The sequence below is a fragment of the Brassica oleracea genome, chromosome C4 (genome assembly GCF_000695525.1).
Source record: "Brassica oleracea var. oleracea cultivar TO1000 chromosome C4, BOL, whole genome shotgun sequence".
NCBI classification, from domain to species: Eukaryota; Viridiplantae; Streptophyta; class Magnoliopsida; order Brassicales; family Brassicaceae; genus Brassica; species Brassica oleracea.
This window is the reverse complement of record NC_027751.1, coordinates 37,314,787-37,330,444: the sequence shown is the minus strand read 5'-3', so window position 1 is coordinate 37,330,444 and position 15,658 is coordinate 37,314,787. Positions and strand designations below refer to the sequence as shown.

The 15,658-nt window shown below is 35.4% G+C and overlaps 2 protein-coding genes across 2 annotated transcripts; one reads left to right on the top strand and one right to left on the bottom strand.

Moving 5' to 3' along the window:
- The first annotated feature begins 4,475 nt into the window (after positions 1–4,475).
- On the top strand, positions 4,476–6,997 carry LOC106337297 (WAT1-related protein At5g40210). Its single transcript, XM_013776385.1, has 7 exons — positions 4,476–4,740; positions 4,818–4,883; positions 5,191–5,304; positions 5,900–6,092; positions 6,166–6,327; positions 6,447–6,595; positions 6,700–6,997. Exons 1-7 carry the CDS (start codon positions 4,547–4,549, stop codon positions 6,830–6,832), a joined length of 1,011 nt encoding a protein of 336 aa, XP_013631839.1. The 5' UTR covers positions 4,476–4,546; the 3' UTR covers positions 6,833–6,997.
- A 7,057-nt stretch (positions 6,998–14,054) lies between these two features.
- Positions 14,055–14,848, bottom strand: LOC106340692. Its single transcript, XM_013779541.1, has 2 exons — positions 14,744–14,848; positions 14,055–14,639 (listed from the first exon to the last, which is right to left on the bottom strand). Exon 2 carries the CDS (start codon positions 14,612–14,614, stop codon positions 14,255–14,257), a length of 360 nt encoding a protein of 119 aa, XP_013634995.1. The 5' UTR covers positions 14,615–14,639; positions 14,744–14,848; the 3' UTR covers positions 14,055–14,254.
- Between the last annotated feature and the right edge of the window lie 810 nt (positions 14,849–15,658).

Genomic DNA, 15,658 nt, shown 5'->3' with positions numbered 1-15,658 from the left:
CCGTGATCAAAGTTACACCTCGAGGACGAATCATCAGTGGAGAAGAACCACCTTTGCAAGAAGAACAGATAAATGAAGTCGAGGAACCTGAACAAGAAATTGATGACATCCTTCTCATTGATCCGCATAATCACGAGTACGAAGATCTTACCGGCGATGCCATGAAAATGATGATGTTTCTAGTGATGACGAGAATGTCGATGTATCAGATTAATGTATTTGATTTTGTGTAAGGTAATGTGGGAGTTTGTTTTATAAATAAGATATTGAGATAATAAGTTAAGGAATGGGGTTTGGAATGGAACGAATAGATTGAGGTGAAAGTATATTGAATTTAAAGGGTATATGGGTTTGGAATATATGCAGTAGAAGATAAGGAAGATGGGGTTTGGGGTTTCGGATTTTAGGGATTTAAACATAATACTCATTAATTCCTCACAAATAAACGTGGATATTACGACGAAATATAAAAATAAAGAACGCGGGGCTCGTTAATTCTACGTAAGCGCAAATCGTCGTAAATACCTCGTAACCAAAAAAAAAAAACGAGGAAATAACGACGAAAAAAAGCGGGGCTCGTTAATTCCATGTAACCGCAAATCGTCATAAATACCTCGTAACCAAAAAAGAAAGAAAGCTGGCCTTGCTAATTCCTCGTAGAATAAAAACTAGAAAAAAAAAGAGGAGAAGAAAGATACTGGAATCACATGTGGCGAGACTTACGTAAGTCTAGCCCACATGTGTTCCAATATCTTCTTCTCCTCTTTTTTTTTCAAATATTTCTAATTTGAAAAGCATTTTCCTGAGTTGTGTGATTTGAGATAGGGTGTGATTTGTCAGTTTGTGTGTGATTTATGAGTTTGTGTGTGATTTGTGAGTTTGTGTGTAGTTTGAGAAGGAAAGTTGCGGGTATTTATAGAAAAGCTGGGCTCGCTAATTCCTCGTAAAAGGTTGACTCGTAAATTCCACGTAAGCTTAATCGTCGTAAAAAACTTGTAAACCTAAACACGGGCCTTTGCAATTCCTCGCTACTTCCTCGTACAATAAAACACGGGCCTTTGTATTTCCTCGTAAAGCTAAACGCGGACCTTTGTAATTTCTCGCTACTTCCTCGAACAATAAAACACGGGCCTTTGTAATTCCTCATAACTTTACGAGGAAATAACGAGGATAAGTAATCTTATATATACTCCCGAGCGCTCACTCTTTCTTTCCTCTCCACTTCCTCTCCACTTTCTTTCTATTTCGTAGCAATGGTAAGTCTCTCTAATTCCTCTCTAATTTGATTAGTTTAGGATATATTAGGTGGTTAGTATAGGAATTTAGATAGGTTTACGGGTTTTATGTTAATTAGTGTTGATTAGGTGGATAATGTAGGGAATTATACTGATGATGTTAATTTTAAAAATTAAATTTTTTTTTCCAGACGATTCGAAAGAACAGACTTACTCCCCATTACAGACAGATGTTCGGTGAGCCTGGTAGTCGTTTAGACCCGTTGTCTTCTTCAGCTCCCGGTTCTTCTTCAGCTCCCTATTCTTCGGGTCCGGAGACTGTCCCCGAGACTCAGCCTTCTCAGAGAGTCTCTCGGTCGCCTTCTTCTAGTGCACAATCGGTTCCTCATGTGCCTCCTCCGATGGCTCCTCCGATGATGCCTCCTCCTGTGCCTCCTCCGATGGTTCCTCCGATGCCCGCCGATGTTCATCCTGATTTGATGGTGCCTCCGAGTGCTCCTTACTTGCAGTACACTGTCGAGGACACTCTCCATCCGCCAGGCAGAGAAGGTTTACCAGTCATCGACCACGACCGACCGGACGGAACTTTGTGGTATGTTACATTAATTTTTTTTTAATTCATTTAAAATTCTTTTATAACATTAAAAAATAATTTATATTTTAAATTTGTTTTTTTCCAGGTGGGGGGTTGACAGATGTCTTGCATCGGACGTAACCGACACGATCAAGGGTTACTTCTCCATGGCACATCCAAACTGGAGTAAGACGCCTCACTACGTCAGAAAGACGTGGTTCAGAATTTACGCTGTAAGTTTCTATTAATTAATTATAAATATTTTAATTTTTTCTTGATTTATATATATTTTTTTAAAAAAACTAATTATTTATTTAATTTTTTCCACAGCAAAAATATCATTGGTCCTTGGGGGTCACTGAGAGGGTGAGGAAAGCGTTTTACGCGAAGGTGAAAGTTCGCTTGTTGGACACGGTCTCCAACTGGAAGGGTGACTGGATAGTGAAGGGGTATGAGCGTGGCAAACCCGCTGAGTTCACCACGGATGTGTGGGATGGCCTCATCTGTTATTGGCATCTTCCTGATTCCATTAGAATTGCTCAGTCTTGCTCTAACTCCAGTAACACGGTCGATGAGCACGGGAACGGACCGATGCTTCACACTAAGGGCCAAAAACCCCACGCCGGTGTACGTATGGAAATGGTAATTAAATATTTTATTAAATAATTTTTTTAATATATATATTTTTATTCTACCTTTCTTAAATGTTTTTAGGCCAAAGAGACGGGACATCTCCCGTCTCTTATGGAACTTTACGAGAGGACCCACAAGAACAAGGCGGGCGTATTTGTAGATGGCAAGTCCGAGCAAATCTACAACGAAATGGTTGCTTGGGTTGAAGACCGCCAGACCAAGCTGACCCAGCAGTCTACCGACGGATTACTCGTCACCTTATCCACACTTGAAGTGGATAAGATTGACGAGGAGGTAAATTTTCTAAGTTTTTAATTTTTTATTATTCATTTAATTTAACTTTAAATTTTTACTAACAATATTTATTTTTTGTTTTTAAGGTTGTCCCTAAAAACAAAGGACGGACGTTGGGGATTGGTTTCGTCAACGATGTTCCGAGAGCGACAACTTCTTATGGTCAGCGACGGGATGATGAAGTCACTCAGCTGCGTAACGAGTTGGCCTCGTCGCAATCTGCATTCACAGCTCGTGTGGGTGGACTCGAGGGCTTATTGGACTTTATAGCGGCCGCAAATCCGGAATGGCAGACCACGTTGAGGAACATGCGTCGACAAAATCCCATTCCAGGCGAGGGACCATCCGACGACACACATGCCGAGGAGGATGTAGACAGGAGAAGTGATGAATACCTCCGGGCGATGCACGACTCTTAGTTCTTTTTTTCTGTGGTTGTATTATAAATTCAAAACTTATTTATATATAAAATATATTCGTATTTATTATTTTTAAAATTTTAATTTTATTAATAAATTAATTAATTTTAATTTTTTTAATTATATTTTTTAATTTGTTAAATAATTAAACGAGGTAGATTCGTAGCTAATCTACGACTTATTTACGTTGAACATTTACGAGGAAATCACGAGAAATGCCAAACGAGTATTTTACGAGGAAATACTTTCAAGGTATTGACGTGAAAATTACGAGGAAAACATTTCAAGGTAATTACGTGAATTTTACAAGCAAACGCTTTCGTGGTATTTACAAGGAATAGTAGCGAAATTTTAACGTGGACTGTCTACGTGGTCTTTACGACGATTTGTTTTCTTCGTTTTTACGACGAAATGCTTTCCTCGCTATTTTACGACGAATTAGCGAGAAAATATGCGTTACGACGAACGTATAACAACGAAACCCGTTTCCTCGCTAATTCCTCGTAAACCCTATTTTACGACGAACTCACGAGGAAAACCGCCGTCGTTAAACTTATGTTTTCTTGTAGTGGATGTCCACATGTACACTGTTGTAACGATATTTACGTGTGCACTATATCTGGGAATCTGCTCATGTAGTAATTATTTTTGGGAAAGTATGTAAATATACAAAGCAGTCAAACAAACTTTATTAAAACTTGATTCAAGGTATAAACTCAAAAGATATGACAAACATCAAATGTCAAGTTGGCCATTGTTGCTATCAAGCTTCTCATAAGTGGTGGATGTGACAAAGAGGGACACCGCGATGACAACTCCTGAGCTTCGGAACCGGTGCCACAACTTTGAATCCAGTCTTAGAGCTCGAGGCAGAAGTGTATCGATTGAGAGAGAGAGAGAGCTTTTATACATCATGATTATACCACCATCATAAATATAGCTTGACACATCTCAAAAGATAGATTGGATAATAAAAATATTGTTTATGAACATATTTTTTGGAAAAATGTTCTGAAAAACTAACATTCATGTTACAAAAGAAAAAATAAAAAACTCAAGAGAAATAAAAAAAGAAAAAGATACATGAGACTCATTTTGTTTTGTTCCTTAACTAAGAAAATGTATATTATATTTCTTAGATTTAGTTAGTGTATTATACACTTATTTAGTTAGATTTTAACAGAAAGTAAATTTTGATTAAAAAACTATTTTACTAGTGAGAACTGCCATATTATGTTAATAAAAACTTAAAATTGTCTTTTTGAGTGTAATATATACTCTTTTGGTCAAATAAATAATACTTTTTCTAAATATAAAATCCAGAGAGAGAGAGAGGGTCTTCTTCAGATAGAGAAAGAGAGCAAGAAAAAAAAAAGGCGAAAGAACTGAAGATGGCTGAGGGAAGATTATGTAACATAGATGGCTTGATCTTGACGGCAATGGTGTTAACGGAGTTCTCTAACGTCGGAGTAAACACTTTGGTTAAATCGGTGACCTCCAAAGGACTAAGCCCATTTGTGGTTCTTGTTTACTCCTACGCTTTTGGATCTCTTCTTCTTCTTCCTCTTGCCTTCTTCTCCTTCAGGTTTTCTTCTTTCGTTTGACTCTGTTCCCAAAAATTTGATAAGAACTTGCTCTTATATAGCTTTATCATCTTTACAGATCACGATCTCTTCCTCCGTTGACTTCCTCAGTTCTTTACAAAATGGGACTTCTTGGTCTTATTGTGTAAGTTCTTCTATTTGGAAACCGTACAGTATCATTTAGCAAGAGATGGTAATTGTATGCATAATGTATATGAGCTACCTAATTAATTCAAGATTTTATCTTCACATGGATTTTATAAGTTGTTAAGTTCTTATTAAAAGAACTAGACAAACTTTATTTGAAGCATTTCTATGACGATAAATTCAAGCAAATTATTTTTCTTCGATCATTATTTTGCAAGATTTTTTGTTCCCTTACTTTTTAGTGTAAAGAAGTATTCTTACTTTTATTTTTGTGTCTTTTTTAATTTGTTTTGAGAATAAAACAGAAGTGCAGCACAAATCGCAGGGTACAATGGGATTAAATACAGCTCACCAACTTTATCTTCGGCCATGAGTAATGTTAATCCTGCATTTACCTTCATCCTCGCCATAATTTTCCGGTAATTTATTTCCCACATATCTCAAATACTTTCTAATTGAATGAAATCATTTATTTTAATAGAACGTTTGTTGCGTTTACTTTACAAGATGCTTATATCTCAAGTCGTCCAATAGAAAGCTTGAAAGTTTCCGTAATGTTGTTAGTTGAAAAAAGGGAAAAGGGGGAAAAAAATATATGTTGACGAAAAAACAGATCTCCTTATTGTTTAAGTCTTCGCAGAAGTCAATAATTACGGGTCCACGCGATTGAATTAGCTTTTAAATGGATTTTATAATCTAATAATGAAACTTGTGTACAATTTTTAAAAATCATTGAAAACGTGTTTAGAGGATTTCTAAAAACGACAACAAATTTTTATTTATTTAGTTACATGTCCATTAAATTATATCAACGAAACAAAGAAAATGAAAATAGTATATATATATATATATATATTATGTATGTATGTTGGGTATGAGGCAGAACTAATTGGTAAGCTATCGACTAACCACTTCTCGTTTAATAACCTTCACACAGTCATTTTTCTTTATAATAGAACAAAAAATAAAGGATAGATAAGTAGTGTTTGTACTAACTTGGACTATTTGGTATAGCATGGAGAAAATATCTATAAGAAAAGAGACTAGTGTAGCCAAAGTGTTGGGAACATTATTGTCTATAATAGGTGCACTTGTGGTTACTCTGTACCACGGTCCAGTGCTTATGTCTTCACACTCTGATTGGGTTATTGGAGGTGGCCTTCTTGCTCTTCAATATATCCTTCTCTCCTTCTCTTATCTTGTTATGGTACGTACATTACATCTTATATATTAATACAGTCAACAAGATATATTATATATGATAACTCGGGTATTTATAGGCGCACACAATGAGTCGATATCCATCTACGGTCGTTGTAACGCTAGTACACAATGTTTGCATTCTCATTGTGTGTGCATTCGTTAGTCTTTTAGTCGAGAAAGATGACTCGAAGGCATGGATCATAAGATTTGACGTCACCTTGGTCAGCCTTGTTGCAGTGGTAATTCTTACATAAATATGTGAAATAATTTTTGGCCTTAGATGTTTGTTAATTAATTACTCGTTGTTCTTGGTCTTGAATCTTGATGATGATATACGGGATATACATTTTTACCATAGGGTGCTTTGAATTCGGCATACTATATTATACATACATGGGCAGTGAGTCACAAAGGACCGGTGTACTTGTCGATGTTCAAACCGTTATCTATATTGATTGCAGCCGCATCAACTACCCTTTTTCTCGGCGAGACGATCTACCTTGGAATGTATAACACATAACTTTTGCTTCTATTTGTCTATAGTAATGTTTTTAATCTCATTATGCTAGCTAATATCATCTCTCAATTTTCTTGCTATGTTTGAATAACAGTTTGATAGGAGGAATATTGATAGCAATAGGATTTTACATGGTATTGTGGGGAAAGGCCAAGGAAGCTAAAGTGAACATACTAGGAAGCATCGAGTCGCCTCCTTCACAAAAAGCTCCTCTTTTGGGAAATTAAAAGCTACTAAATATCATGTTTACATTATACAACTAGAATTTTTTTAAATTTTAACAACAAAGCCTTCTTCGACTATCTCTCTTTTATATGTTTTTGTTTTTATTTCTTACTATTGTATATTGTTTTCGATTATTTATGTAATAGTTAAGAAGACCATAGCTTCAATTTCTGTCTCTCGTAAATTCTGTTTCGGTTTGTTTGTCTATAACCAAAAGGATGTCTTTTGGTTTTGGTGATTTTGTTCTAGACCTATCAAATAAGTCAATTTCTAACCTCCAACAGCACGATTCTTTATAAAACGTACATTTTGTGACTCACAATGGTGCTGTAAAGAATATTTTTACACAACATTTATTCTGTCGCACAGAATTCACTTTAACCACTTGAGACTCAGCATGGATGGCCTACTCTCGCTCGTACATGCACATATGTTATTTATGTGGTCTGTATCTTGATTGTATTCATATAAATATATAACTGTAAACAGAATGATAAACAATACACAAGTACTTATTTATTTTTCCTAGCAAAAAATATACAAATAGTTCGTCTATTCTCTTCATTCTTTCATTCTTTCATATTCTATTCTAAATTTTATAATTTTTTACATATGAAATCATTTACCTTTTTTAGAACTACCGTTACTTTCACTTTATAAGATTGCTTATTTTCAAGATTTCAATAATGTTGCTACTTGTTAGTTGAGAAAAGGAGAAAAGGAGAAAAGGAGAAAAGGCAAAAAGGAAACTTATGTTGACGAAAAGAAAAATAACTTACGGGTCCACGGAAATTATTTTAGCTTTTAAAATGGATTTTATATACAAGCATGAAAGATGTATCTTGAGCAACAAAAAAAAAGCATGAAAGATGTGTACAAATATTTTTATATATCACTAAAACGCGTGGAAGACAAATGTTTTTTATTAATCACACACAAACGCCTAGCACTAATTCGCCGGATTATATATATATATATATATATATATATATATATATATATATATACATATATCTCACTATACTAGGTAATATCATCTCTCAATTTTCTTGTTTATGTTTGACGACTATACAGTTTGATAGGAGGCTTAATGATATAAATAGGATTTTACATGGTATTATGAACCATATAATCGTCTCATTCACAAAATGCTCCTCTCTTGGCTAGTTAAAAGCTAATAACTTTGTATTCTTTATTACACCAAACTTTGTAAAAAGAGATTATTTTTATTATAATTAACAACAAAGTATCCCCTAATATCTATCTTTTTTATACTTTTGCTCTACTTTGTTCTTTCCTTAGTAATTACATTCTATTATCTATGTAATATGAATACCATCATTTTAAACCTTTGTCATTCCAAAATTCCAAAATTTGATTTCGGTTGGTTTAAATTAGGGTTTATTTCTGAAATAACTAAAAATAAGGGAAATTAGTTTTGTAGAGAGAAGGTAAAGAGAAAGAGGAAGAGAAAAGAGGAGAGATGGTGTAACTTTAGTTAGTTAGTGTTTTTTTTTTATATACAATACAATTTCCCTTTTAATTATGCACAACCAAAAACTTGACTCTTATCGAAGCATCCATGTTGGTGTTGAACAAAAATACTGACCCTTTAATTTGGTGAAACCAATTCACAAAAACGAGTATCCTATAAGGCGTTACCACCTCATATGATTCATGCAGATTCAGGTTTGTTCGGATTTTGCTGTTTGCTTTCAATATGTTTCTCAGTTACTTGGCAAATACTTATATAGGTCATGGTGCTTAGTTTATAGTAACTATGTGAATTTTGTAATGGGATATAATCCAAAAGTTTATATATATATATATATATATATATATATATCCATTCACCAAAAGTTTGAATTCAGCACATATTTTTGATATTTTTGTTGTCAAACCAATTTCTTTATTTAAATTTATCTCCTATTTTTTCCATAAAAATACTATAAAACTAATATTTATTTAACTTGTGATTTACCATTTATGCCACTGAAAATCTACAATTTTTTTAGATTTTCAATAAAAGTAAGAATATCAATTTACTCATAATATTTTAAATGAATTTATATTCTTTCTATTATAACAAGCTAAAAAATCAGTTCATTTTAGAAACTAGTTTACGAAATTTCCTATTTGTTATTAAAATTATTAGATATAATATTAATTTTGCTTTGATTAATAAAACAGAAAATGAAAATTCTTTGATCTTTTAAGTATATATTCCAAATTATAGTGACATTTATAAATATAATAAATATTTTCAAAAACTTTTTTAAAAAATCTACATATATCGAGAGAAATTATAGATAAATATTTTATTTTATTAAATTAAAAACTTAGCAAAAAAATAAGCATGTGTGTTTCCAGCTGAAAATCTAGTTGAACATTATATTTCCATAAAATGACTAAAACACTATAATAAACATAATTCTTTTTTTTTTTTTTGACAACAAGAAATTCACAGTCTCATATAGACTATGTGAACCAAATCGGCAACTCCGCATCCATGTGAACGACGAAAGACGACTGTCTTCTAGCACTGCATGCTAAAATATCTGCTCTTCGATTCTCCGTACGAGGTATATGAACAATATCTGAGTTGTGGAAACTCCTTCGTAGAAGTTTGATATCTTCCAGATAACTTCCAAATGCTGGCCATTCTTCTGGTTCCGAAACCATCTTCACCAATTGAGAACAATCCGTTGCAAATGTAACCTGAAACTGTCTTAAATTCTTCATACACTTCATTGCCCAAATTAAAGCTTCCATCTCCGAATGAAGAGGTGAAAGACATGCCCTTACATTCCTTGCTCCTAATAAACCATCAAATCCCGGTATGGTGCTATACCATCCTTGTCCCGATAATAATTTCTTATCTTTCCAAGAACCATCTATAAAGCACCAACGTCCTGGAATTTGTATCATGGGTCTAACCTGGACCTGTTGGTTCCTCTTCTGATGATTGAGTACATGTGCCTCGGCCCAAAGAGCTGATTCCAATTCTGCCAATTTAAGTGTTTCTGTTGGATCAATATCCAGATTACTAAACACTTTATTATTCCGAGCTTTCCAGATATACGATGTTATCGATGCAAATTGGTGATCATCCATCTTAGGATTCACTCTCCAAAAAAGATAATTCATATTACCAAAGAGAGAACTGATGGGAAACATATTGCGATTCGATGGTATCTTAGATAATGTCCACACTTGACGTGCTGGAGGACATTCGAAAAACACATGGTTTATCGATTCCTCCGGATCTCCACATCGGGCACAACATGTATCCCCTTTAATTCCTCTCATGTTGAGGTTTTTCATTACCGATATACAACCTGAAATAATTTGCCATAAGAAGTGTTTTATCTTCGGTGGACACCTTACTTCCTAACAAAAAGCATTTAGTGTATCCATAGTGGGCCCATAAAATTCTGGTGGCTTTTCCTTATCAGGATAGACCCGTTCTACTTGATACCCTGATTTTACCGAATATTTTCCATTGTTAGTGAAATGCCATCCATTCCTGTCTTCCATTTGGTTTCTACTTAAGGGGATGCTTTCGATAATTTTTGCGTCCTGAGGATCCACCAATGTCTTAATTGCCTGAAGATTCTAAGTGCGGGATTCCGAATTAATGAGAGAATCCACAGTAAGGTCAGGGTAACTGTTGTGAAGGTTTTTGTTTGCTGGTCTTGGGCGAGTGGCTGGGATCCAGGGATCATTCCACAAGGAAATGGATGACCCTGTTCCCACCATTTTAATTAGTCCTTTACAAACCAAAGATCTAGCAGATATAATACTCCTCCAGCCATATGACGGAGAGTAAGATCGGATCGGTTCTAGGGGTGAGGTATTCCTATAGTACCGTACTTTAAAGACTCTAGAAAAGAGAGAATTGGGTTTCTCAATCAGTCTCCACAGTTGCTTACCAAGCATCACTGTGTTAAAATCCATAAGGTCCTTAAAACCTAAACCACCATTGTCTTTAGGCACACACAATTTATCCCATGATTTCCAGTGCATACCTTTTGAGCTCCCACCTGGACTCCACCAAAAATGAGCTACTGCACTCGTTAGCTTTTTAACTGTGGCTTTTGGTAACCGATAGACTGACATCACATGGTTTGGCAGTGCCGTGACCACTGATTTGATAATCACCTCTTTTCCTCCTTTAGTAAAGAATATGAAGGTCCAACCATTAACTCTATTATTCAGCCGATCTTGTACAAAGCCAAACACTTGTACCTTAGATCCCCCAATGTTTTTGGGCAGCCCTAGATAGGAGCCCATCCCTCCTAAATTCTGAATACCCAAAATATCTCTCAGTTCCTGGCGACTAGTCTCTTCTATCTTATGTCCAAACTGAATTGAAGATTTCTGGAATTAATTTGTTGTCCTGAAACAGCCTCGTACTCTTTTAAAATTCGAAGAATGGTTTGACACTCCTCCTTATTTGCCTTGCAAAAGAAGAGACTATCATCTGCAAATAGTAGATGAGAGATTGTTGGACAAGCTCTTGCTACCTTCATTGCAGTTAATTGTGTCATTCTCTCTGCCTTCTTAATATTCACAATTAAGGCCTCAGTGCACATAATAAATAAGTAGGGAGACAAAGGATCTCATTGCCTTAAGCCTCGCTGAGGAATTAAATGACCTTGTGGCTGTCCATTAAGGAGAACCATGTATTGAACCGACGAAATACATTCCAACATTAAATTGATCCAGCGAGGATCAAACCCCATTTTTTGGAGAAGGGCCTCAATAAAGCTCCACTCTATCCTATCGTACGCCTTACTCATATCCGTTTTAATTGTCATGAATTTATTTTGACATGATTTATTGGTTCTCAGTCCATGAAACATTTCATGCGCTATAAGAATATTATCCAATATTAACCTGCTTTCCACAAAAGACGACTGCGTCTCCAATATCAATCGTGGTAGACAACTCTTTAGGCGTTGACACAACACTTTCGAGATTATCTTATAACCCACATTACATAGGCTTATCGGCCTCAGTTCCGTCATCCTTGTAGTCCTCTCTACTTTCGGAATCATACAAATATTAGTAATATTTAACTTTGGATCCAAAACTCCCGTAGCTAAAAAATTATTCACCATCTCAATCACATCCTTCTTAATAACATGCCAGGCATGTTGAAAGAAAAGCGTTGTCATTCCATCCGGACCTGGTGCCTTTTCTGGGTACATCATAAACAAAGCTCGTTGGACCTCATCCTCCGTTGCTACTCTCAGTAAAACTTGATTCATATGAGGAGAAATAGACGGTGCTATATCTTCCAGAAAATTATCAAAGTCCGTTAGAGTAGTAGTTCTAAAAAGACTTTCAAAGTAATCAACCGCCAGCTTTTCAATGCCATTCTCATCTGTTATCCAATTACCCATTTCATCATGAAGCCCTACTATTTTGTTCCGGACCCGACGTTGTTTTGTAAGGGCATGATAGAACTTGGTATTAAGATCACCAGATGAATGCCACATGTTTTGGCTTTTCTGATGCCAATATTCCTCTTCATCCTTATAAGCCTCTTGTAACTTCTTAGATACCTCAAGAATCTTTTCTTGCGATCTATTGTTATCCGATTGAACTTCCTCAAATGCATTTTGTAGATCCTTAGTTTTGTCCTTCCCATATGGTTGATTGTCTTTTCGCCATGAAGAAATTTCATGACGACAATTATTTATTTTAGTAACAAAATCCTCAGTATTGCCTCCCTGGTCTTCTGTCTAGCCTATCACAATTGATTCCATAAAGCCTTCCTGTCCGATCCATCTCTTATCAAACCTGAATTGTCCCCTCTTCTTTCTTGATAAGCTATCCTCCAGAAAAGCTACCACCGGACGATGATCAGAGCCCACCAACCTCAAGTATTCTGTATAGGAACATGGGAAAAGTGTATGTCATTCCTCATTAGCCAAGGCCCGGTCCAAACGACACCTAACCGTCACTGCCCCTTTTCCTTTTCCCCTCTTTCCTTGCCATGAAAATTTATTACCCCAAGCCGGGAATTCCAATAATCCACTATTCCTGATCATGTTGTTAAAAGGGATGAAAGACGTTGCACATCTTAAGGCTCCCCCATCCTTCACATGGTTCCCCGTGATCTCATTTAGATCACGAATAATAAACCAAGGTTCAGACCTCGATAATCCATACCGAGTTAGTCTCTCCCAGACTTGTTCTCTCAGTTTTTGTACCGGCTCTCCATAGACAAACGTAAGGAAGACTTGTTTTCCTTTGACCACCGCCTCCACATCTATCATTCTGTTGCTAGAATATAAAATTTTGACTTGATACTCATTATTATAAAGTAGAGCAAGACCCCCACTTCTTCCGTTTGGATCCACCGTGACCAGATTATCATAACCAAAATGTGTCTGGAATCGTTGAACAAAATCAACATCCTGTTTTGTTTCCGATAAAAACAGAAATTCTGGTTTGTGTTGGTGCCATATTTCCCGTAGATAACTTATTGTCCAATGACTTCCAATTCCTCTGCAATTCCAACTTAAGATCTTCATATATAATGGTATTTGAAATGCTCCGTCGAGCCATTAAGTACAGGTTTGATGATACCCAATAACCTTTGTAACTTCAGTCTCCCATATCTCCCATATAAAACCTGTATCGAACAACCCATCAACCTTATGTAGAGACAACAGCCGCCATCATAACTCATTGTCCAGATAAAACTCCGTAGCCCAAACATCCCAACCAAGCACCAAACGAAAGCCAAAATTAAATTCATACTTATCTGTGCATTTCCCAATAATAAAGCTATGAGAGTCTTTGTCCACTGATAATCTCTGAATAACTCTAAAGTATAACCCATAATCCATAGAAAAAAATCCATCATCCTTTATCACTTGAATGCAACTTCTTAACATAAAGATGTGCATATACGAATTGAGTCTTCCCCTCCATTGTGCATTTTCCTCCGTTCTTTGTTTGAGCAAGGAATACATTTGGTGTGAAGAAACCAAATGTATACGTAGCTCTCCTGATACTAGTATAAACCACTCTTGTCCTTGCTTAAACACCATAACCCATCGAACCAATAAACACCAATGAGACCAAATACCAAACACCCGGCTAGAGCCAGTACATGAAATAATCATAAATATAACTAACACCCATCTATCCAAGTGCACACTTGTAATCAACACAATCAAACCATAAGACCCAAAAACCAAACTCCCATTTTTATTCCATAGAACCAACATCAAAACCTTAAACATCAACCATGACCTGAAAAGAAAACCCAAGACCACAAAATCCATAGCCCCAAATAACTTATATCTGCTCATAGAGCTTATTAAATAAACGAAAAAACCCCCATCAAGACCAGTAGCAACACCCTGCTTACATGGTCGAACTACAATTAAATTCAGCTTCATAAACTAAGGTTTAGGGATTCCATTTTTTGGGTTTGAAGAACCCTTAGTTCCTGGCTTTGCTGCGCCACGCTTACGCGGAGATGCTAGAGCACTAACTAGACGCATCTTGGCACTTCCAGCATTTCCAGTCGGGGCTTTGAACAATCTCTTTCTAGATCCAGTCTTCTTAGCTAACTCTCCAGCGCCTGTTTCCATCTCTTCTGCACCAGAGTTCATCGCCTCCCCTCCTTGAACGTTCCCTCCATCCTCCTGTTCCATCAGATCTTCCTCAGCAGTCTCCTCATAAGCCTCCAGCAAATCATCCGTAGCATCTAAGTCGAGTCCCAGTTCAAGAACATGAGCCTTAATAGCTTCCATATCCATCTCCTCTTCAATAATTCATTTTTCCCTAAACATAATAACCATTACGAGGGTAACTTCAATAATTCATTTAGATTGTTCATTAAATCTTTCTATAAACCTATTCGGAAACCAAAATCTAAATTACGGTACCTCTTCTTTCTTCAGCTAGCTAGTTACTCCAATCTGAGTCAAAATCTACTGTGATATAGATCTTCAGACGGTTTCTCTGGTCGACAACTTTTTTTTTTGTCAACTCTCCATACAATTAAACCAAGCTCTGATCAGATGACAATTATTTCTCACATTAACCGTTTTAAAATTATGAATAAAATAGAAAAACTCCAAATTAAGACTAGAAAGATATTATTTAAAAAAAAATAGCTACTTTTATAAAAGATCATGGTAGTTTTTTTTTAAGTATACTAATTATTTATGTTTAATATAACTTTGTTAATAAAGTATATGTTTATAGTGAAATCTGAAATACGAACAAGCAATTCTCGAAATAGACAAAACTAAATAACACAAAAAATAATTATTTTAAACAATAAGAAAAAAGTAATGAAAAGTTTAAATTATATCTAACATTTCTGAAAGTAAGTGGTATCTAGTGTATAGTGTATCTGGTTGTATGTATGCATGCATTGGTTAGAAGAACCTACGTGGTCCTCCAGAATATATTGGGCTTGGCATAACTACTCGGTACTCGGCTTACACCCACTGCTTATCCCATACTTGACTTGAGAAGTAAATATTTTCTATCGTCAAGCTAAGTAACAAATATCGAATTTTTACTGCTTGCAATCCCATATTCGACATGAAATGTAAATATTTTCTATCGTCAAGTTAAGTAACAAATATCGAATTCTTACTACTTGCAAGACAAATCAAGTATTATACTCCCTTGTTTTTTTATTGTAACTAGTTTAAAAAAAGTTATTTAGTTTCAAAATGTAAATAGTTTTCAAATATCTTGATAACTTTTACATTTATTGGATATAGTGTAACCAATCAAATAATATCAACTTTTCTTTTATTGGTTGAACTAATTAATTAAATATTATT

Bases quoted from the DNA above. Each gene is read 5' to 3' on its own strand.
- LOC106340692 (XM_013779541.1), bottom strand. From the start codon at position 14,614: ATGGATATGGAAGCTATTAAGGCTCATGTTCTTGAACTGGGACTCGAC.
- LOC106337297 (XM_013776385.1), top strand. From the start codon at position 4,547: ATGGCTGAGGGAAGATTATGTAACATAGATGGCTTGATCTTGACGGCA. The intron at 5,305-5,899 runs GTAATTTATTTC...TATTTGGTATAG, and splicing joins ATCCTCGCCATAATTTTCCG to CATGGAGAAAATATCTATAA. The intron at 6,596-6,699 runs GTATAACACATA...TTTGAATAACAG, and splicing joins GAGACGATCTACCTTGGAAT to TTTGATAGGAGGAATATTGA.